The 23,531-nt window shown below is 34.5% G+C and overlaps 2 protein-coding genes across 4 annotated transcripts; one reads left to right on the top strand and one right to left on the bottom strand.

The window, feature by feature from the left end:
• Positions 1-250: 250 nt before the first annotated feature.
• Positions 251-17,769, bottom strand: LOC120131209 (MADS-box protein SOC1-like). 3 transcript variants are annotated; one of them, XM_039148256.1, is made up of 9 exons: positions 17,737-17,769; positions 7,133-7,138; positions 2,855-3,048; positions 1,487-1,565; positions 1,201-1,262; positions 1,021-1,120; positions 779-820; positions 649-690; positions 251-446 (listed from the first exon to the last, which is right to left on the bottom strand). In XM_039148256.1, exons 3-9 carry the CDS (start codon positions 3,034-3,036, stop codon positions 303-305), a joined length of 651 nt encoding a protein of 216 aa, XP_039004187.1. In that variant the 5' UTR covers positions 3,037-3,048; positions 7,133-7,138; positions 17,737-17,769; the 3' UTR covers positions 251-302. The 3 variants fall into 3 exon arrangements, with proteins under 3 accessions (XP_039004187.1, XP_039004188.1, XP_039004189.1); XM_039148258.1 differs by having other exon boundaries at positions 252-446; positions 1,201-1,259; XM_039148257.1 differs by lacking the exons at positions 7,133-7,138; positions 17,737-17,769 and adding an exon at positions 3,528-3,606 and having other exon boundaries at positions 2,855-3,047.
• Positions 17,770-20,230: 2,461 nt separating this feature from the next.
• Positions 20,231-23,028, top strand: LOC120131179 (subtilisin-like protease SBT1.1). Its single transcript, XM_039148231.1, has 2 exons — positions 20,231-20,325; positions 20,585-23,028. The coding sequence occupies exons 1-2, from the start codon at positions 20,313-20,315 to the stop codon at positions 22,864-22,866; spliced, it is 2,295 nt and encodes a 764-aa protein (XP_039004162.1). The 5' UTR covers positions 20,231-20,312; the 3' UTR covers positions 22,867-23,028.
• The last annotated feature ends 503 nt before the right edge of the window (positions 23,029-23,531 follow it).

Here is a 23,531-nt window from a genome sequence, read left to right as displayed (position 1 = left end):
TTTCTAGTTTCTTTATAATCAATTTTTTTTTGTAAAATAATGTTGATCCTGTAAATTGTTGTACTTTAATTTAAACAGCTAATTTATCCAAATAAAAGTTGCGGGGTTAAGAGACTAATGACATATACCGTGCTCCAAAATAAAGGTATTTTATGTAGCAGATCTTGAATGGTAGGTTTTCTGGACAAGCAAGTTTTATACTCAATATACCATAAAATTTTATTTGAAACTAAAACAACAAAGTATATGCATGCTTAATACGTAGAGTTCTGGCTAGACGTGGGATAAGTTGTTGTGGTCAATTAGTTGGGCTGCAGGATGCGTGTTGTTCTCCCTTCGGGTAGTCCAATGAACAGTTCAGTCTCGACGTCCGGGCTGGGACTGCTTTCATCATATGGTACATTCTCTTCCTGCTCGGTTGAACCTTCCCATGGCTTAGCTCCACACTGAATGAAAAAAAATTGAAAAGAGAAGGGTAAGTAAGTTTGTGTCTAAGGGATCAATGAGAGTGTCAAATCAGGGACAAATTATGGCTTTCACCCCGTTTACCATACTGAAGTTTACTACACACATCGAAACCACAATCAAAGTAAAGTCTAATCCATATTCCTTGCCATGCATTTTAGTGGATATGTAGGAGAGGCTGACCTTTTCACAAAGCTTTTCATTTTCAGCAGTTAGGGCTTTCTCCTGAGTTATTTGAAGACAGTTGTTAGCTATTAGCAACTCAATCATTCAAGGAAAGAACTCAGAATACTGTTCAAACCCAAAGACTCACCTTTTCTTTCAATTGTTCAATCTGTTGCTTGAAAACTTGTGTCTGGAAAGTAGACAGTCATGGTTAATATTCGTTTAATTTCACTCTATAGAATGTTGAAAAACATATTAATAATCTTCACCAACCCTACTTGGACTCGGACTCAAGTGTTATATCTTTATATCCATATGTAAGATACGAGTATCGAATTTGAATACTTTAGAAAAAAAAAGATGTGAGCAACATAGGTTTTGATAATCAACCTTTTTTGCTCTGATGATGCTCACGCTCTTTTCTAGCTGCTGCTCTATCCGTTTTAGTTCTTGAAGTGTGCATGAACCCAAACCCTCTCCAAGTAATTTCCTGAGGCATTGCAGAATCAAATTTCAAAGCCCTCCACTGTTTCAATGCATTCGAAATCACCAAATGAAATCTTAAACTACCGTCTTGAAACTTCAAGATCCTCTTTTTTCTTCAGTAAGGTTGCCGCTTCACTCTTCATCTGCTGCCATTTCAGCATAGTAAAACACCACCCGAAACACGAAATACTCGGTATTCATCAGATCATGTCATTTCAGTAGAAATGAAGTTAAAATGAATCCATTTTCCATGATAGTGCATGGAATTAAACGTAGTAAACACAGTAGAATCCATTTTCATGGTTCATAATTAAGGAAAAATCGCCATTATAAGGCATGAAACATACAAATAAACAAAAGACATCCTAACCTGCAGGTTTGGTTCAGTCGGCTTGGTTCGATTATAATCCTTTGTATGCCGCATGTAACGTTCTACTGTCGCCTGCATGCTAAGCAATGATATCCAATAGCAATACAATCAATGCATGGAAGCTTACAATACAGATTTATGTTTATAAAGCATAACCTAAACATTTTCATTCATAATCATACCTGTATAAATTCATCTGTGGATCTTATTAGGTGAATAAGTTGACCACTCCACTACCATTACATTATATTGGCCGTCTTTAATAAATCATATGGCAGATTTATCTTCTTTTTTCTTTAATAAATCATACCCCATAATTCGAATCAAAACAGGAAAAATGTAAGAGACAAAGTTCAACTATATATAGTTTGGGATGATTAACTTTTCTGTTTTAAATTCTTAGTACTAAAAATAAAGCTAGTGGCAAGAGTAAAATTATACAATGGTACAAGCATATATATCAAAATATATACATTATAGATTATTAAAATACCAAAAGTTATATAAATATATAACTTTAAAAGCTTAAACAAGAAGGTACTGGGTGAAAGTGATGGTGGTTCATATGGTGGACCATTTCCACCTACTACGCTACCACCCATTAATATGTTTGAATGTTTAACCTTTGCTTTTAGTATATAACAGTAGAATCTGGTATATACGTATTCAACAATAGGATTATAACATCTCAGTTTTAATGCTTAGTTGAAATAATGGCCGGAAGTATTTTTCTTCGATCTTTCGCTGTTTTTATGTTTTTATATACTCAATAAGGCACATAAGAGTTGTGTTATGAACAATGAAGAATCTCTCTAAGATTTCCCAAAAGCTAATATCAGTACATTGATGAAAGGGATAGTACAATACCCTTCATAAAATAATATCAGACATTGTACCATTTCCTTGAATAACCATTATTTTGCAAACCAGTTTTCAAGGAAATAAAAGTTTTCTTTTGGGACAAGGTACATGCTACTTAGGTTTCTGCTTTTTCTTAGCCATACTAAGCCTGCATTATTTTGGTCACTGAGATACCCAAAGATTTACTTTTAGCTTATAGTATTCGGTTCTTGGAAACCCCATATGAAGAACAATGTGGACACAACCTATATCTATTGTATATTCGTATGAAACATTTGAAGGACACTTTAAACAATTTCAAGACAAAAACAAATCCGCTTTAGACTAAGAAAATCTCAAGACTGAGATCTTATAGCTTACTAATTGTAGTATGTGTTTAACTGTGCGTATATATGAAGGTTTATGCTAGAATCAAACAACCCTAGGTTGCAAATACTATAACCAAAAAGAATATGAAATTGATAGTAATTAGTTGAAAGTGGCATATGATGATATATGAGAAGATACCTAGAGCTTGCAAATTCAAAGAGCTTGCCCCTGGGAGAGAAGATGATGAGGGCAACTTCAGCATCACAAAGAACTGATAGTTCAAAAGCCTTCTTTAGCAACCCATTTCGTCTCTTTGAGAATGTGACTTGTCTGCTTGTGTCGTTTTCTATGCGCCTCATTTGAGTCTTCCCCCTCACCATGATCCCCGTACCTTCGGCCAAAAAAAGATGGAGCTTTCATGTCACAAAGCAGAAACCAAGCACCAATATAACATGACAGACAGTTCCCTAGGAAGCAAATTAAGACTGTAAACGAGCAAGACTTTAAGTAAAGATAAATCGAAGCTGAGCAAAACCCATAAACCCTTTGTTTGTTTGATTTCAGTGATGTTAGAGGAGAAGGAGCCAAGAAAAATGAGAAATAATAGGGATCTGTAAGAGAAAACTGAAGGGTACTGTAGTTTGATTGTTTCAATGAAAACAAGACTGCATAAAAGTGTGAAGAACAAAGTCTGCTCTTACCAAATTGCCAAGCAAAGAACTTTCAACTTAAAGAAATGGAAGAAAGAGAACAAGTTTTTATAGGAAATCAAATAATTCAAATTATTTGTGATATGGTCCTTAAAAAACAAAGGTTCAAGCTTCAAAGAACTAGACATGGAAAAGAGATCATCAAACCTAGCCTAACTTACCCCCTCAACAAAACCCAGGAAGGAAGAAAATCTGATTGTGATGAAGAATATGGAATACCCAGAACACCCAAGTTTGGAAGTTTTTAATGTGATTGATTTGCTTGGGCTGTCCCTTTATTATTAATCACCAACTAAAGGTGAAAATAAAAACAAAAAATCTATAAACCCCTCAAAGATCATCCTTTCATTTTCTATCATGTTTTTCTCGTTGTTGCTTCAATCCCCCACCCACCAAAGTAAAGGAACGACAAAATTCTCTATTTTCAACACAGGTGTAAAGCAAAGAGCACATTTTGTAATTGAACCCTCATCTTTTTGCTTCTTAGGGTAAACTTGTTAGATTTGGCTTAAAATTAAGTTGGTAAGTTGAAAATTTCATCTTGGTTGGTGGTCAACTTATTGAAAATTTCATCTTGGTTGGTGGCCAAACTTTGAATATGAGAATTTCATATTTGGTGGCTAACTTGTACACATTGGAAAATTCTTTGGTAGGTGGTCAACTTATTTTTCATGTTTGATCCCTAAAATATTAGGTTATTTATAAGTTTAGTCATTAAAACTCAACTATAAATAGGCCTAAGTATTTCATTTGTTGTAATATTGGTGATATAGTGAAGTTATCATCCGGTGTGGTGCCCGAGGAGTAGACGATATTCTCGTCGAACCTCGTAAATTTGGTGTGTTCTCTCCTTTATTGTTTTTATTTGGTTTTTTCCATTGTGTTTCAATATTCAATAGTTTGACAGGTTTATCCGCTGTGCAACCTTTGGTGGTTTTAATCTTGACATTTTAGGTCAATTTTGAAACTACGTTCGTGTGAGACATAACACGATTTCCCCAACAATTGGCATCAGAGCTTCGGTTGAGGTTATCATGGTGGTTTCGTTGTTGAAAATATACAATTCGTTCTATTGAATATTGTTCGTTGGAATTAAAATGCCAAAATACGGATCAGTTGAGACATCAAGCTCTTCATCCAGACCGGTGAGGAGGATGATGTCAAATGCAAATTTCTCGGTGGAGTTATTCGATAGATCCGTCATTTTGGCATGTGGCAAGGCGAGGTGTTAGACGTTTTATTCCAACAAGGTCTAGACATCGCCATTGAGGAAGAAAAGCCCGAATATATGGAGGAGAAAGAATGGGGAACAATCAATCGTTTGGCGTGCAGCACGATTCGATCTTGTCTTTCTAGGGAGCAGAAGTATGGCTACAAGAACGAGACTTCTGCAAGTAAGATGTGGAAAGCATTGGAGGAAAAATTCCTAAAGAAAAGCTCTCAGAATCATCTCCACATGAAGAGAAGATTGTTCATATTTGATTATCAACCAGGCACCAGTATGAATGAACATATCACTACGTTCAATGAGCTAGTGGCAGACTTATTGGGCATGGATGAAACCTTCAAAGATGAAGATTTGGCTTTGATGTTGTTGTCATCTCTTCCAAATGAATTTGAGCACATTGAGAAAACGTTACTTTATGGTAAGGATAATGTTACCCTTAAAGATGCAACTGATGCTTTGTATAGTTATGAGCTCAAGAAGAAAACCAAGAAGGAGAGCAAGTACGAAGCAGTAGAGGCCATGGTGGCAAGAGGTCGCTCAAAAAGTCAAAAGCCAAAGTGGAGAGGGAGATCAATGTCGAAGTCTTGGCTAGAAAAAGATGAATGTGCCTTTTGTTATGAGAAAGGTCATTGGAAGAAAGATTGTCCGAAGCTGAAGAAGAAAGGAAAAGCTGCTCCATATGCATATGTTGCAGAGCATGATGCAAATGACTCTGACATATCATTGGTTGCTTCATCAACAACATTCCATTCAGATGAATGGATATTAGATTCGGGTTACACCTATCATATGTCCCCTAATCGAGAGTGGTTCTCCGATTTAGTAGAACTAAATGCATGAGTTGTTCATATGGGTAATGACAATGCCTGTAAAACTGTTGGGATAGGTTCAATTCGATTGAAGAATCAAGATGGATCAACCATAGTTCTGACAGATTTCCGATACATGCCCAGTTTGAAGAAAAATCTCATCTCGTTGGGAGCCTTGGAATCCAAAGGCTCAGCAGTCACTATGAGAGATGGAGTTTTAAAAGTCACATATGGCGCACTTGTGATGATGAAGGGCATCAGGAAAAATAATTTGTATTACTACCAAGGTAGTACAATTATTGGAGCAGTTGCAATAGCTTCCAGAGGTGATGATTTGGATGCAACCCAGTTGTGGCATATGCGGTTGGGACATGCTGAAGAGAAATCCTTGCAAATTTTGGCAAAGAAAGGATTGTTGAAAGGTGCAAAGGCTTGCAAATTGAACTTTTGCGAGTATTGTGTTCTGGGAAAGCAGAAGAGAGTCAAGTTTGACACCACTATACATAATACAAAAGGTATTGTGGATTATATTCACTCAGATGTATGGGGTCCTTCAAAGACATCGTCTTTAGGAGGAAACCATTATTTTTTAACTTTTATAGATGACTTTTCCAGAAGAGTTTGGGTGTATCCGATGAAGTGCTCCAAATTTTCCTGAAATGGAAAAATATGATCGAAAACCAGACTGGTAGAAAGATCAAACGTCTTAGGGCAGACAATGGAGGGGAATATAAAAGTGACTCATTCTTTGACGTTTACCATGAGTATGGTATTTTTCGACACTTCACGGTTAGAAATACACCATAACAGAATGGGGTGGTAGAGCGTATGAATTGAACACTATTGGAGAAAGTTTGATGTATGTTGTCTAATGCTGGGTTAGGCAAGACATTTTAGGCTGAGGCTGTGACATATGTTGGCCATCTCATCAATCATCTGTCGTCATCAGCGATAGGAGGAAAAACACCATTGGAGGTATGGTCTGGAAAACTTGTTGCTGATTATGATTCCTTACATGTATTTGGATTCATTGCTTATTATCATGTGAAGGAATCCAAGCTTGATCCGAGAGCAAAGAAAGCATTCTTTATGTGAATCACCCATGGAGTGAAGGGATTTCGCCTTTGGTGTTTAGACACCAAGAAGATAATTTGTAGCAGAGATGTTACCTTTGATGAATCTGCCCTAATAAATAAGATAACAAATGAAGCTGTCCAGACAAGTAGTACTCCGCAACAGGTGGAGCATACTCCAAAACAGGTGGAGTTTCAGCAGACGATAATCCCAGAAGTTGATGCATATGATTCTTCAACTCAAATAGAAGAATCAGAAGATAAAGAGGTTCAAACCCAAGAACTATTGGAGACACCGGAACCACTTGCATTTATAAGGCCAATGAGAGAAATTCGTAGACCTGCTTGATTTGTTGATATGGTTGCCTATGCTCTTCCAGTTGTTGATGATGATATCCCTATCACTTACCAAGAAGCAATACAAAGCTTGGAAAGTGATAAGTGGAAAAATGTCATGGATAAATAAATGCAATCTCTTCAAAAGAACAACACTTAGAAATTGGCTCAATTACCGAAAGGTAAAAGAGCAATTGAATGCAAGTGGGTAATTGCAAAGAAAGATGGATCTCATAGCAAGAAAGATGTTCGCTACAAGGCACGGTTGGTAGCTAAAGGCTACGCTCAAAAGGAGGGAATCGACTACAATGAAGTATTTTCCCCTGTTGTGAAACATTCCTCCATTAGAATATTGTTGGCCTTGGTAGCAAAGTTGAATTTGGAGCTAGCTCAACTTGATGTAAAGACGGCTTTCTTGCACGATGATTTAGAAGAGGAGATCTATATGATTTAGCCAGAAGGATACAAAGATGGTGGTTGTGAGAAATGGGTTTGTAAGCTGAACAAATCGCTATATGGATTGAAACAATCTCCGAGGCAGTGGTACAAGCGATTTGATAGCTTTATGAGGAGACAAAAGTACACTAGAAGAAAATATGATCATTGTGTGTATTTGAAAAAGCTCAAAGATGGATCTTTCATTTATCTTCTCTTGTACGTTGACGATATGTTGATCGCTTCGAAGAGTCAAAAGGAGATAGACAAATTAAAGGATCAGTTGAATCAAGAGTTTGAGATGAAAGATCTAGGTGAGGCCAAGAAGATTCTTGGTATGGAGATAAGCAGAGATAGACAGAGAAGGAAGCTTTGTTTAACACAGAAGCAATATTTGAGAAAGGTATTACAATGTTTTGGCATGAATGAAAATACCAAACATGTAAGTATCCCACTGACTTCTCATTTGAAATTTAGTTCTCAATTATCTCCTAAAACTAACGAAGGACGAGAGTATATGGCAAAAGTTCCATATGCTAATGCAGTTGGGAGCTTGATGTATGCAATGGTGTGTACGCGTCCTGACATTTCACAAGCAGTTGGAGTTGTGAGCAGGTACATGCATGATCCTGGAGAAGGACATTGGCAAGCTGTGAAATGGATTCTACGGTATCTCCAACAAACCGTGGATGTTTGTTTAGTTTTTGAACAGGATGAAACACTTGGTCAGTGTGTGGTTAGATATGCTGATTCCGATTATGCTGGTGATTTGGATAAGCGTCGATCAACTACTGGGTATTTGTTTACTCTTGCGAAAGCCCCAGTAAATTGTAAGTCTGCATTGCAATCTACGGTGGCCTTGTCTACTACAGAGGCAGAATACATGGCAGTTTCAGAGGCTGTAAAGGAACCAATTTGGCTTAACGGGTTGATGGAAGACTTGGGAGTTGTTCAAAGTCACATTAGTCTCTATTGTGACAGTCAGAGCGCTATTCACTTAGCGAAAAATCAAGTCTACCATTCAAGGACTAAGCATATCGACGTGAGGTATCACTTTGTGCGGGAGATCTTTGAAGAAGAAAAGATTCTACTTCAGAAAATTGCGACATCAGAAAATCCTGCAGATATGATGACCAAGGTGGTAACAGTAATCAAGTTCAATCATTGTTTGAACTTGATTAACATCCTGAAGGTATGAACACCTTCGGGTGTGTGGCGCTTGTGAGCGCAATTAGAGACACTACAAATTTGGGGAGTTGAAGAAGTTGAGTAGGCTTGGTAATTTCAAGCCAATGTGGAGATTTGTTAGATTTGGCTTGAAATTAAGTTGGCAAGTTAGAAACTTCATCTTGGTTGGTGGCCAACTTATTGAAAATTTCATCTTGGTTGGTGGCCAAACTTTGAATATGAGAATTTCATATTTGGTGGCTAACTTGTACACATTGAAAAATTCTTTGGTAGGTGGCCAACTTATTTTTCATGTTTGATCCCTAAAATATTAGGTTATTTATAAGTGTAGTCCTTAAAACTCAACTATAAATAGGCATAAGTATTTCATTAGAAATCATCTCAAAACAAGTTCTCTCTTCCTCTTATATTCTTCATTCTCCCACTTTGAGAATTCTAAAGAATTCCATTTGTTGTAATATTGGCGATATAGTGAAGTTATCATCCGGTGTGGTGCCCGAGGAATAGACGATATTCTCGTCGAACCTCGTAAATTTGGTGTGTTCTCTCCTTTATTGTTTTTATTCGGTTTTTTCCATTATGTTTCAATATTCAATAGTTTGACAGGTTTATCCGCTGTGCAACCTTTTGTGGTTTTAATTTTGACATTTTAGGTCAATTTTCAAACTACATTCGTGTGAGAAATAACACGATTTCCCCAACAAAACTCGTAACACATATCCAAATCACTCAACTTAGGTGGAAAAGGCAAAGAATACTTTACTAAAAACAATGCCTAGTGGTTGAAAGAGAAACCAACTTGTTGGAAAAGTTAAAAGAAAAATAATTACGTAAAGCAAGCAGTTTCATTTGAAGTGAAAAATGGTAAGTGGAGGAGCATGGGAGGACAATGTTAGAAACATGGCAACATCGTCCGTACAATCCCGTACGCAGGATGCCAATTAGGTTTCGAAAGCTCACTAAATTCACTTTTTCTTTTGTCAAAAACCTTTTAAGAAAATGAAAGGTAGATCCGAGTGAGCGTTGGATTTGGTACTCAGGTTTCTATGTGACTAAGTATATAAATTTGTCTAATGTCACCTGAAACTGGTTAAAATTATTTGATTATTTACCATTTAGCAGATTAATTTATTAATGCTTCTATTAAGAATAATTATATTTATGTAAATTAGAGTTTATACCGTTATGTATAAATACAAAGTGACACCAACAATCAATTAGTCTAGTGAGATGAGACACTAAATCCCTTAAATAAGGTAAGGAGTTAGTTAATCAATAGATCATATATCGGGTTATAAAAAAAATAAATACTAAGTGTCGATTGTTTTTTCATATAACTACAAAGTCACCCACTTGTGTGTATATTGGTGGAAATTGGAATAATGAGAATGGTGGAAATGGAATGGCAAATGCCCGCTTCATGATTACGTGACTATAGTATTATAGAGTCTTCATATTTTCGAATCATATATGATTCTATTAGACATAAAAAAGAGAAAAAAAAATATACGCATGCTTTATATACTCATTGTATATTTAAAAAAGTCTTTTATTTAAAAATATTATTTATTAATTTTGTTAAAATTCATTTTTTAACCTCATTTTTTTATAATTGTGAGTTAGTTACATTATGCGTCCTTAAACTATGGTCCCATTTTAATTTAGTCCTTAAACTTTTAAACATTCTAAATCCATCCCCAAATTATGATCGTCGTTCTAAATTGGTCCAACTTTTGAAAATTTCAAATTCATCCCTAAACTATGACCCTCATTCTAAATTAGTTTCCAAACTTTTAAAAATTCCAAAAACTTGCCCCTAAATCATTCAAAAGTTCGGGGATCAATATAGAATGCAGGTCATAGTTTGAGGATGGATTTAGAATGTTTAAAATTTTAGGGACTAATTTAGAATGAACTTTATAATTTAGGGATGAAATTAAAATATTTAAAAGTTTGGGGACTAATTTAAAATAAAAGTCATAATTTGAGGACATATAGTGTAATTGATTCTATAATTATTAATATCTGATTTACTAATTGATGAATCCAAATTGGATATTATATAAAAAAAATTTAATTAATTTGGAGTAAGTACAAAGTAGTATCTGTTTAAAGATAAGTCTTAATCATTTAACATTAAACTCTCACAACCTTGACATTTATGATATTCGAACTCTAATTTACAAAGAAAATATACAAATTCGTTATAGGAATGATCATCCTTTCAATATTTTTAATTCTTTCGGTTCTCTTATTAAATTTTTAAGACTTATTTTTTTATTTACTTGAATGTCACATTCTTATTAAAAAAATTCACATTCTTATGGTAAATATTTGTTTAAAAATAAATAAATGGCATACCTATTAAGATAATAAATTGATTTTAACATTGTTAGTAATTAAATTAGAATTTTTAAATACAAAACGAAGAGAGTAAATTCCAAGAAATAAAAGTAAATAAATTAAATTCCAACAATAGGAACAATATATGAAGTGCAAGTACATTTTAACTGGTAAATGAATTGTTAATGTTCCTTGAAGACTCGAATTCAAGCATTATAGATTTCGAGAGTGTGAACATTAAATCTCAAAAATATTGAAAAATATCTTTAAACAGATATTATCTACTCAAAATTAATAAAAAAAATACATTTTAACCAAATGAAAAGTTGGACGAATTCAACAAAAAATTTTCTTTTAAATACTTTTAATCGATAAAAATATTGTATTTATTAATTTAATCTACATCAGATTTCTGAGATCGATGTTCCACAATTTGAATAGTTTCTTAAATATTTTGATTACTTTTTGATACTATAATAATGCAAACATCATAATATTAAGAAAACGAAGGTGAAAGTAAGTGCGATTAGTTTACTAATTACCACGCATCGCATGTGGTTGTCAAAAAAGCCTAAAAGACTTCAACTGTGATGGTCTCTCTCATCTCATGTATATATATACCGTTTATGGGCGTCGGCCGAGGTTGTCCTTTTGCCTTGCCCCAAGGCCAAGACCCAAGGGTCCCCCTTTGTTGCGTCCGTTACTTGACAAACAAGCCTGCCGTCTCTAACAAGGGGGACCACTCATGCTGCCTGCCTTTTCAATCCAAGGATCCATATTCCAGTTTGGGATGTGTGGCATCGCATCCTGACCCTTCATTCAACTTCCTTTGTGGTGAAATTTCTTATTTTACAGAGAACCCTCATTTTTTAGAAAGTTCTGAGATGTTCCCTTTATTTAAGGATTGGTGGTCCTGTCTTAGATTCCCCCTCCCCCACAATTTAGCAAAATCACGTGTGACATTTAAAGTCATTTGTGAACTGTTGTGTTAGAGTAAAACTAATTTAATTTACACTAGTGGAAAACAATCTATTGCAGAAAACGACGGCCCATCCATCAAACTATCTCCTCTAGCATTCTATCACCACCTTTGCTGATTCTCCCATCTTTGAATATAGCCCCATGGACCTACATCGGTGCATATATAGATTCTATCGAGTCACCAGATGAACCCCAAAATATTACTTATCAGAAACAACAGAGTTTTTAAGTTAATGTTCTAAGCATAAAAGGCACAAACGTTAGAGTTTCAAAGAAGCAAGAAAGAGCTAAAAATTTCCTCCATACCGTAGTAACCGTACTTATCACCCCTCACATCACATTCGATAAACGCTAGTTCGCAGGCTTGCATGAATAGTGGTTGCTTCATGACATGAACTACTCCAAATAAGAACTGCCATGAAGAAAAGAAAACCGCATGTATGCCTATAAATATCATCATCTCTACATCTCCTAATGCTTTAGTACAGCAGACCACTAAAAGTTTATCTCTAAAGGCAATATAGTAGAAACGGTCGCAGTAGTGGCAATGACAAAGAAAAAGAGGATAAGTCCAACCATAACTTGCAGGGGAAAAGTAGTGAGTCCAAAGACAAATTCACAACTTCGTAGGAGGTACGAGCCGTATCATTTCCCGTGAATATGTTGCCATGGCCATTGTCAGGTAGCCACACTATAGCATGATGTCAACATGAAGACATAAATAAACTGGCAGTTGAACTGACCTGCTTATATGTTATGGATCCATTCTTCTAACATCAAGGAATCCAAAAATCTGTACGAGAAAATAATCACAATACAAGAAAAAAGAAAAAGTGTCATGAAACTGAGCAAACAAGAAGAAAGTGTTTAATGTTAACCATGCTCAAACATCAATAGACAACGTAAGGGCAACTGACCTCTCTCTTCAGAAAGTTTACAAGCCTTTAGTCGTAGAACCCTAAAAAACATTAAGTTTAACACAACCGCTGCAAGAAGAGATGATTTGAAACATAAAAAAAAAAAAAAAACTAAAAAAGAAAGGAATTGGGAGGGAGAGCTGACTTTAATTTTCTCGTTGTTGACCCGGCTGTGATTGTAGTTCCGATGATGAGTGTTCGGTGGGAGGGAAGACTGTTGATTGGACGGCGATGGATCGGAGGATTCGAAATCTTCATCGTCACGGATGGTCCGCGACTGATGATGAGCCATTCCATTACCCAAAAAGAGTGTAAACTACTTTCACTTTGGTTTAGGGTACATTCATTAAAGCGGCTTTCAAGGTCCCTATCGTCTCTAAAGAATAAAATCAAATAACCCATCAATTTAATACAAACAATAAAAACGCTGAATCATATGTCACTATTCAAAGTTTAAACTCCACACTAATAGTAAAATGCCACACCATGTTTTGGTAAAATGCCCGGAATCTACCATAGGCATAGGTTCTAATGGAAACAGCATATGTCACAGACGACACAAGGAGTCCATCCAGGATGCAGCTTTCAACACCTCTGCTACACCATTTGCATTCGGCCCGGTCATGCTGATCCCGAGATAGCTTCAGACCCAGTGTTAATCATATATGTGCAGACGATTACCTGGTGTTCTTATGCAGCTTCAGTTATGATGATTCACAAATATCTAGGTTCCTCAAAATATGTACGAAGTCCCAGTGGAAGAATCTAAAGAAGTATCGGTCATCGTGAAGGTCAAGTTGGGTCAGACAGAGTTATGGGGTGAGTTTCTTTGGATCAAAAAGAACAAAACGAGTAGCCGGGTCATCATTTTGGATCCCTTGTGTGGTGTCTTGAAAATACAGTGTTAGAAAGCCCAATATCTTGATCTCTCCTTTAGTTATTAATCTAATTTTATTATTGGTTGCTTATCTAACAACTATAAGAAAAAATTAAAATAACTTTCTTTTAGTTTGCTCTATTTAAGTTTTACCATTTTAATATTAAAATATTATAAATGTAGATATTTGAAAAAGGAAGATTGGTCGACCAATTTGAAAAATATGTCATATTCAAAAATGTTTTTGAAAAAAAAGCCGTGTTTGATTGTTCACCAAAGTTGTGATAACGAGAGTAAGGGCGCAATTAGAAGATTTATTTTGGGTGTTAAATTTAAAATTATATATATTTTAAAGTGTTAATTTATAAATTTTAAAAAAAATTGGGACACCCCTCACACATATAGCTGGCTCCGTTAATGGGCGAGAGAGAACATTTGTTTTTGTATTTTGGGAGATATCTTAAATATTGAAGAGAGGATAATAAATAAGAAGATTGTACATACACATCTTAACAAAACAATGTATAGTATTCGATATAACAGGAGCATGTTCTATTTTTGTTCAAGTTTTTTGTTTATAAAATTTATTTTAATTTTATAATTTTAATTTTTTGTATTGTAAATTTGTCTAATAATCTATAATTGAAATTTTATTTTAAGAATTTTAGTAAAATATACACAATTTATATTTTAAATCTTTGTATTATTGCATATACGAAAGAAACAAACATTATCTCAATATTCCATGTACGGGGCCACCCAGCATGAATGAATTATTGCAAAGGCCAAAAGAAGAACAAAAGCAAACCAAGCCATGGTCGTTTTTGTCGGGGCTAACATAACCCCTTTTCGCCTTTATGCAAGACGCTTTACTATAAAATATTATTTAACTGTAAAATATTACAGAAATAATTAATTTATTAAGTTTATCTTTCTTCATCACTAATCTTTAATTAATAAATAGGTAATATGATTTGATGTCTATGCAATTAATATAATAATTTAACTTTTATATATTATATTAATTCAATTCATCCTAATTTCATTTTTAACATTATATGCGGACAAACTGATCAACTTGGTCACACACTTCCAATAATGTGAACATTTGATGTGGAAGGCGGACAACAAAATGAGACGAATAAACGTATAGAGTGTTCTTTAGTTCTCCATTGAAGCTTCCTGTTCAAGGTTTTTATATGTGTGTTCATATTGATATATAACAACTTTTGCCAAGAATTTCACTACATTAAAATGGAGGAGTAAATCATTTTAGATTAAAGTAGGATGGTTAGATATCCAAATTCAAGATAATAGAGGGACTAAAACAAGAATTAAACCAAAACAAAGCTATACATGGTTGTAAAAAGGCTTAAATATAAAATAAGTGCCCAAACTATACATATTTTCACGAATAGGTTTCTAAAGTATTTTTCGACCCATCCAGGTGCCTAAAGTTACAAATGTTACTCATTTAGGTGCTCAGCCCATCCACGACGACAATTTTCTCGTTAAGTGACATGTGTCAAAACCTGGTGATTTTGAAATTTATTTTTTCTAAATATTAAAAATATTATTATATTTATAAAAAAACTAATTTCTCTTAAATTATAAAATAACCCCCAAATCCCCAAAATCTACAAATACTAACCTTAATCCGCCAGCGCAGCCCTTTCCGGCCACGACCACCGCTACCAACATAGTTCCTACCATCCTCCTAGTCATACGCCGCCGTATTTGCTGCCAATTGGTCGTAGGAATCACGTGGGATCACGATTTTCAACCTAGGATTCGAGGGGTATAAAAAATCAATTCGTCATCGATCGAATGTCGATCAGTCACGATTTCATAGGGGTTTTGATCGCTAGGGGGAGGTTAGGCCGGGTGGAGCTTCATCGACAGGAAAGGGTGGTGGTCGTGTGAGTTTAGGGATTGAAATGAAGATTTTTAAAGTTTTGGGATTTTTTTTTAAATTTTGTGTTTTTTTAAATATATAATTTTATTTTTTAATTTTTATACAAAAATTTTAAAATTATCATTGTGACATGTGTTACTTAACGAAGGAAATTAACGTCGTTAACGGTACAAACACGTAAAGTGGTAACGTTTGTGATGTTAGACATATAGATGAGTGACTAGTGTTTATTTTGTGCTACTTTTCGTGCTTAAATGCTATTTGTTTGTCCATCTTTACTACTAAATTGGATGTTTTTATATGTTTTTAGTGCAGGACGATCATTGCTGGAAAATATGCTAAAAAGGCCTGGAAATTACACATTTTGTTCTGGAATCAAGTGTGGAACCGTGCGTAATTGGGCATGAAATGCTGACTCACTACCACGTTAGCAATTTCTAGAAGCGTCCAATCAGCATATAGTCAACATGCTTCTAGAATATGAGCGGACGACTGAGTATTTTAAGCACATTCAAATTCACGATCTAGGATTTATCTTTTAAAATTAAATTCAAATATTTTTTTAGAATTATCTTTTGTGATTTAATTTGGATTATTATTAGCATTCTAGGGTTTCCGAAGGCAATAAATATCCTCCTATGGTGGGCCTAAACAAGGATCATTCGAATCTTGAAGTTCTTCATTTATGTTTTTATAAAACTTCTTTATTTTTCTTTTACTTACATTTCTTTACTTTTACTTTAAAACTTTTATTTGAATGCTAAGTACGACTTTTATTTGAGTACTTTAAAACTTATATTTTTCTTTTACTTACATTTATTTTCTTTTACTCAAATATCTTTGGAAATCTCTCACCTTTTGTTTGTGCTTATTTCAAAATCAAAACAATTTTTCAAAACCAAAGATCGACTATGGTTAAGATATTGTTGCGATTAACTGTGTGGGAGAAAGAACCGACTTATTGAAAGCACATTCGACTTACTGGGAACACACTTAACAAATTGATTGCTAAGAGGGAATTAAGATCGGAATATGTTATTATTGAAACAATATAATCCGAGTCGGTCTTTTACGAACTTAATTGGTTCTTATCTACAACAATTGATGTTTATTAGATTAATTTTCAAAAGCCGAAACCAAAGGTTGCAATTGGGTATTCGGTATACAAAACATAGTCACAAGGATTGATCCTTGTAGACAAATAACCGACGTGAATCTCGAAGTAAAATCCAGTTTCGATGATCCGAGAAAACTGAATCAAAGCAAAAGCCTAAGGCTGATTTCTACCATATCAAATTTATTTCCTTAATCTTCTTTTTAAATTTCTTATTTTTTTATCTTCTTTATTTTCTTGTTTTTATTTACTTTACTCTCTTCATCTACAAATCAATTGTCACTCAAACTCTACTCCATCCATTTCTTGACGTAAAAATTAAACAAATCACGAATAAATCAAAAAGTTTTTTTAATCTCTATGGGATCAACCCTTACTTCTCATTTACTATGTTAATTTTTCTTTACATATTATTTAAAAATAAAGGAATTATTCTGACGCTAAAAACGACATACGTCAATGACCCAAAAAATATATTAGGCACTTATTTTTAAAAACATGTATAGTTTAAACACTTATTTTATACTTAATCATTGTGAAAACGAGTTCAAAGCTAGTTAAAACGAGTTATGGTTGACTACAAAAGTGCTCCCCTCCTGCAAAATATTCTTGCCCGGCGTTCATATTACTTTAACCAAAAGAGAGAGAAAAGTCGAAGAGAAATTAAATTCGACAGCTACAAAGGAGGGGAAAAAAACTATGAACGATAGCGAGAATATGGATAAACAATTCTATTCATCACTCAATCTTCCATGTGTTCCTCTTTTGGCAACTCTACTTTAATAATTTTTAATTTAATCATCCGAATTTTGAAATATGCTGTTAAATAATTTAAGCGGTATGATAGAACATTTTTTTCTCTAAAATTTATGAAAAGGTTCAAAAACTTTCTTCATTTTGCTTTTGAAAACCCCATAAAATCTTACTAAAATATGATTTTATTATTATTCATTTCTCAATATTGGAGCATCCTCTTCCAAGTTTTAATGACAATGAAGTGGATAAGGAGAAGACGAGTTATATATCCTGATTTTATGTTGATTGAAATGATAGTTGACGATAAGAGGAGTTTATATGAATATAAAGTGGTTGGACAAAACATCGAATAATGGTGGTTTTGACAGTGAAATCATGAGTACAAATTTTTTAATTGTGAAGAAGAAGAAATCCAAATAAAAAAAGAAAAAATAGAAAATAAGATGAACAACAAGTGATCTTCACGTCAACACAAAATTTTTGTTTCTAATTTAACACATGGGTGAAAAAACATGAATATTTGAAATGTTTAATGATAAGTGAAATTCTCTAAAGTTGAGGGACCGAAGGAAAAAAAAGTATTGGACCTTTTTAAAAAATGAAATAATTTAAGGATTTTAATATATTTTACCCATTATTGTTTCAATCATATGACGAAAGAAGAGACTCGGACAGCTCAAGTCTTTCTAAATATGAAGTAATGATGACTCTTCAACGTGAAAAATACTTTGCTGCAACTTGCAACAAGGAAATATAAATGGCAAGTGTGGAATTATCAACTCCTTTGATCTTTATTTCTTTATCCAATGGAAATAACAAATTTAGCCCTTCCTTGCGTTATTTTACAAGCATTCACGGGTCAAAATAGAAGACCAATATATATTTTTATTAATATAAAATAAGTATAAAATAATATGTGTTTAAATATAAACTCTCAGTCTTTCGATATTAAACGCTTATGACATATATTATACTCAAACTCATGCCTTCAATGAATAACAACAATTACTTTACCACGGCGGTCACTTGGTTCGTGCAAAATAAAATACCAATTACTAGTTCTAGTTGCTACCCTAATGTTGCATGTTTTTCTATTTTGATCTTTAATGTGTTTTTGTTAATAATGTTTTGAAGTATACAAGTTATTCATTTTATTTTGAAATTGTTATCGATATGGACGAAAGCATGATTTTATGGTAGAAAATTGAATTTCGAAAACTTTAAGGATAACAAATTTATAAAAAAAAATAAAGAAATAAAAATAAATTATTAATAAAAATATATTTAAAATATATGATTTCCAAATACGTATTTCCATTAATTTATCTATGATTATAAATGTTAGTCAATCAAAATACCCCATATGACACTCTTGATTAAAGAAATAATACTAAATTTAATAGAAAAAAAGAGTGCATTACATGAATTACATGTCAAATCTTTCAAGTTTTGTTTTTATTCGGTTTATTCTTTAAATTATTTATTTAGTTTTAAATTAGCCCATATTTTTTTATAAATTTATGATTTAGTTTAAAATTATTTATTAATAATTTTAATTATACAAATAAATGGGTAAACTACACGTTTAGTACCTAAACTATTACTTTTATTCTATTTTGATACTCATTTTAAATCATACCTAACATTCAGTTTATATTTCAAGTTGGTATCTATCGTTAACAAATTAACAGAGCTGCTGGTGTGTGATATTTTTTACAAAAATTCAATGTTGATGTAGTATTACCTTATGGTGACACCTCAATATCACTATTAAGTTTTTAATAGTGGGATATCAAAATGAAATTTAAACTAAATATTAAGTATAATTTTGAAAATAAATAAAGTTTAGACACTAAAACGGAACAAAAGTAATAGTTTAGTTACTAAACATGTAGCTTACCCAAAATATAAATTATAATAATGATTTAGAATCAATAAAAAATTTAAATTGTTTCGTGAGAAATCATATATTATTGAAGAACACAAATGGTTGATATGAATGGATAACGATAACTTTTCTGGAAAAAAAGGATGAACTATGCAGATAATTCATTATGTTTTCGGATCGAATTTGATCACCAATTTAAAAATCAAAGGGAATTACCCTTAACGTTATCGATCTGTTTGATTTAAGTCCCTAATATTATTAATTCGTTTGATTTTAGTCCCTCAATTGTTTAGTCCCGTTAGAGACTTCAAACAAAAGGGACTTAAACAAAAGGGGTTAATAAAAATTAATGGCTAAGGGACTAAAATCGAATGAATAGATAATGTTGGGGATCATTTCCTCTTAATTTTTAAATTGGTGACCAAAGTCGGTCGGGCCCTAAAAATAAGGGACTATATGCATAGTTTACCCAAAAAGAAAAGAAAGAAAATTTGCAAAAAAGAATCAATGACAGATCATAAAACGGCACTAGTCACTTGATTATATTATTTAAAATTAAGATAATATAGATCTAATCTTTCAAATATATTATATAAAACCTTCGTTAACACTCCATCAATAAGGTCTTTAAATAAACCTCCTTTATCATAGTTATTAAGGAATAAAAGATTTCTAGAGGGATTAATGTATAAATTTCTATTTTATGAAGTCAAAATTCATTTTTAATTGGCGTGGTGTTACTTTATCATTTGAGGACCAATCTACTCACCCCATTCCTACACAGAAATTAAATATAAAAATTAATTATATTTTGACTTCACAAAATAGTGAATTTATAATTTAATCTCTTTAAAAATATAAAATAATGTTTTGATCCTTCAAATATATATTTTTTTGTAAAAGGATACATCATGAATCACGCCAATCACTCCTTGTTTCGTCTCTTTGTAACAAAGGAAGCAGTATTCAATTTTCTCATGATTCGTCCTTGGCCTTGCCTATAAGATCCTTGCCAGTCGTCACTCGTCAATAACATCTAATTTCTCCATGTGTTCTTATTCTTCTTCATCTTCAGCTTAGAAAGCCATGAAAAGTACTGGTAATTACATTTTTCTTTGCTTAGTTCATTAACTTATGACATGCATACTTTCGTTATTTGCTCCATCCTTATTTATCACCATTGTTAAAACCTCCCAAACTTCCATTTCCTGAAGTATCTAAGTTCCCAAAGTCATGAAGATCAGTGCTGAGACATGTTTGAATTTTGGAACTGACAATATGCAGGATTAACTGTCATGCTTGAGTTCAATTACTATTTTTTATGTTAAATTAACTCCATTCTTTTTCTCTTTCTTTAGTCGTCAAGATCTTTAATGCAATGTTGCTGTTACTAGCATTCATTGCCGTTATTTCAACTGCCTCAGCGTACAAACAAACATATATAGTTCATATGGACAAGACCAAGATCACAAAAACCTACAATTCCCTTGTCGATTCCAAACCATGGCACCAAGCTGTTCTTGATTCTTTAGCTCAAGAGGAACTGGATGTGACACCTCCGGAGCTACTGTATTCCTACGAAACCGCCTTTTCTGGTTTCGCCGCAAAGCTCTCTCGAACGCAGTTAAAATCGTTGAAAAAGATGGATGGCTTCGTGTCTGCGGTTCCTGATAAAATGCTAAGCCTCCACACCACTCGGAGTCCACTGTTTCTTGGCTTAGAAGGGAAAAAAGGACTGTGGGGTTCTTCTAATATACGGTCAGATGTCATAATTGGTGTGGTGGACAGTGGAATTTGGCCGGAGCATGTTAGTTTCCGCGACCATGGCTTGCCTCCTGTACCGGAAAGATGGAGAGGTGCTTGTGAAAAAGGCACCAGATTCTCTCCATCAAATTGCAACAAGAAACTAATCGGTGCTAGGTATTTCTATGGAGGCTATCTAGCCGCCGGTGGTAGAATCAACAAAACAGAAGAATATCTGTCTGCAAGAGATACAGCAGGACATGGGACACATACAGCATCAACAGCAGCCGGCGATGTTGTGGAAAATGCAAATCTTTACGGCTTGGCCAATGGCTCTGCGGCGGGAATGAGGTACAGTGCCAGAATTGCAGCGTATAAAGTATGTTGGCCAGGATGTACAAGCGTTGATATCCTAACGGCTATGGTGAAAGCCATTGAAGATGGGGTTGATGTGTTGACTCTTTCTTTGGGATCCACTTCAGAAGCTGAGTCTTATAATCAAGATTACCTTGCTATTGCATCATATTATGCTTTCAAAAGTGGGATTTTCGTTGCGTTTAGTGCAGGTAACAGTGGACCGGCGGACTACACCGTGGTCAACACCGCACCTTGGATCATGACTGTAGCAGCAAGCACCATGGACCGAAGCTTCCCGGCAATTGTTAAGCTCGGAAACGGTCAAACTTTTGAAGGGTCATATTTATACAGTGCTGTTAAGGCCTTAAAGTCTTTGCCGATTGTATATGGAAAAACTGCTGGCCATTCAGGTGCAGAGTATTGCGTCCCTGGCTCACTCAATCCCAAGCTCGTGAAAGGAAAGATTGTTATTTGTGAACAAGGACAAGTCAGGCGGACGGAAATGGGAGAGCAAGTGAAATTGTCCGGAGGAGCTGGAATGTTAATAATGACCCCACTAGGTGAAGATCTTGCAACTGATGCTCACGTTTTACCAGCCGCTATGTTAGGAGCCTCAGCCACTGAAGCTATCTTGAAGTATGTGAATACAACTAAAGCATCAACAGCTTCCATTGTCTTCAAAACCACAACTTACGGTACCCGTGCACCAAAAGTCGCCACATTTTCATCTAGAGGGCCGAATTTAGTTGGCCCCGATGTGATCAAACCGGATGTAACAGCACCGGGAGTCGACATACTGGCAGCATGGCCGGCCAAGACTGGTCCAAGCACACTCAAGAGCGACAAGAGAAGGGTTTTATTTAACATAATTTCAGGCACATCAATGTCGTGCCCTCATGTTAGTGGCATCGCAGCACTGATTAAATCGAAGCACAAAGATTGGTCACCTGCAGCAATCAAATCAGCCCTCATGACAACAGCTTATACCATGGACAACAGGAGAAAACCTATACAAGATCTTGCATTTGGTGACATGGCATCGCCGTTTGTTTTTGGTTCAGGCCATGTTGATCCCACCAAAGCCTCTAATCCAGGGCTAATATACGACATCACCGCGGAGGATTATCTACTTTATTTATGCAGCCTGAAGTACAATAAGTCTCAGATATCCTTGTTTGAAGAGGGTTTTGAATGTCCAAAGAAGGCAACTATGCAACCCGGTGACCTGAATTACCCTTCTTTTGCAGTGAATTTCCAGCTTGGGGCTCAGAATGCTACTTTTACCTACAGAAGGACTCTCACAAATGTTGGGATTCCTATAAGTTCGTATAAAGTATCAGTTGAAGCACCCGAAGGAGTATCTGTGATCGTAAGGCCTAAAGTTCTGAGTTTTAAGAAGTTGAATGAGAAATTGAGGTACAAGGTGAGTTTCACAGGACAGAGCAGAGAGAAGCCGGTTGCTAGCCCATCTGTTGGATCCTTAGTGTGGGTGTCTGGAAACTACAGAGTTAGAAGTGCCATTGCAGTGACAGGGCTATAGCCATTTGTAAGTATTTTGATCTTTAAGTTTTAATGTGTGCTTGTTTAAGGATTTGAGATTAATCTCTGTCGAATCGGGTTTGATTTTCTTTATTTAGACCATGTTAAAGGGCTTGGGTTACAATAATGTCACTTGCCAAAGGAATAAAAGTCTTTGTGCATTATAAAAAGTGTGACCTATACTACGTAGGGTTTTCAATGACTGCTGTTTTTGTAACTTCCCCATTAACTTAAACAAGTTCAAGGCTAATTTAAGGGAATAAATCCTATTTCTACGTGAACCCTGGGAAACGAATCAGCTTACCAAGGTTCGAACAAAAGAAAAAGCTGACCAAGAAATTATAAATTAATTTGCTCCATGAATGGGAGGTTATGGTTACTACAAAAGTGCTTTTCTCGTGCAAAATATTCTTACTTTTTGAACGTGCGTTCATAAATTTCTTTAATAAAGAAAAGGTTAAATCAAGTTCGAAAGCTAGAAAAGAGAAAAAGAAGAGAAAAGAGATGGAAAGACAGCTGAATGACAAGTAGTTTATATCTTGATAGTGAAGGCTTTTGCTTACTTTGCAAATGAATGCACAATTTACTTCAATTTCGGCACACAGACAAACACTTATGGTGATGTATTTACTGGATTAGAGACCCTTTATTTTTTCCTCTCTTAAA

This window comes from Hibiscus syriacus, unplaced genomic scaffold (genome assembly GCF_006381635.1).
Source record: "Hibiscus syriacus cultivar Baekdansim isolate YM2019G1 unplaced genomic scaffold, ASM638163v2 tig00110549_pilon, whole genome shotgun sequence".
Lineage (NCBI taxonomy): Eukaryota > Viridiplantae > Streptophyta > Magnoliopsida > Malvales > Malvaceae > Hibiscus > Hibiscus syriacus.
The sequence above is the reverse complement of the archived record's forward strand: the minus strand, read 5'-3'. Positions and strand labels throughout refer to the sequence as shown.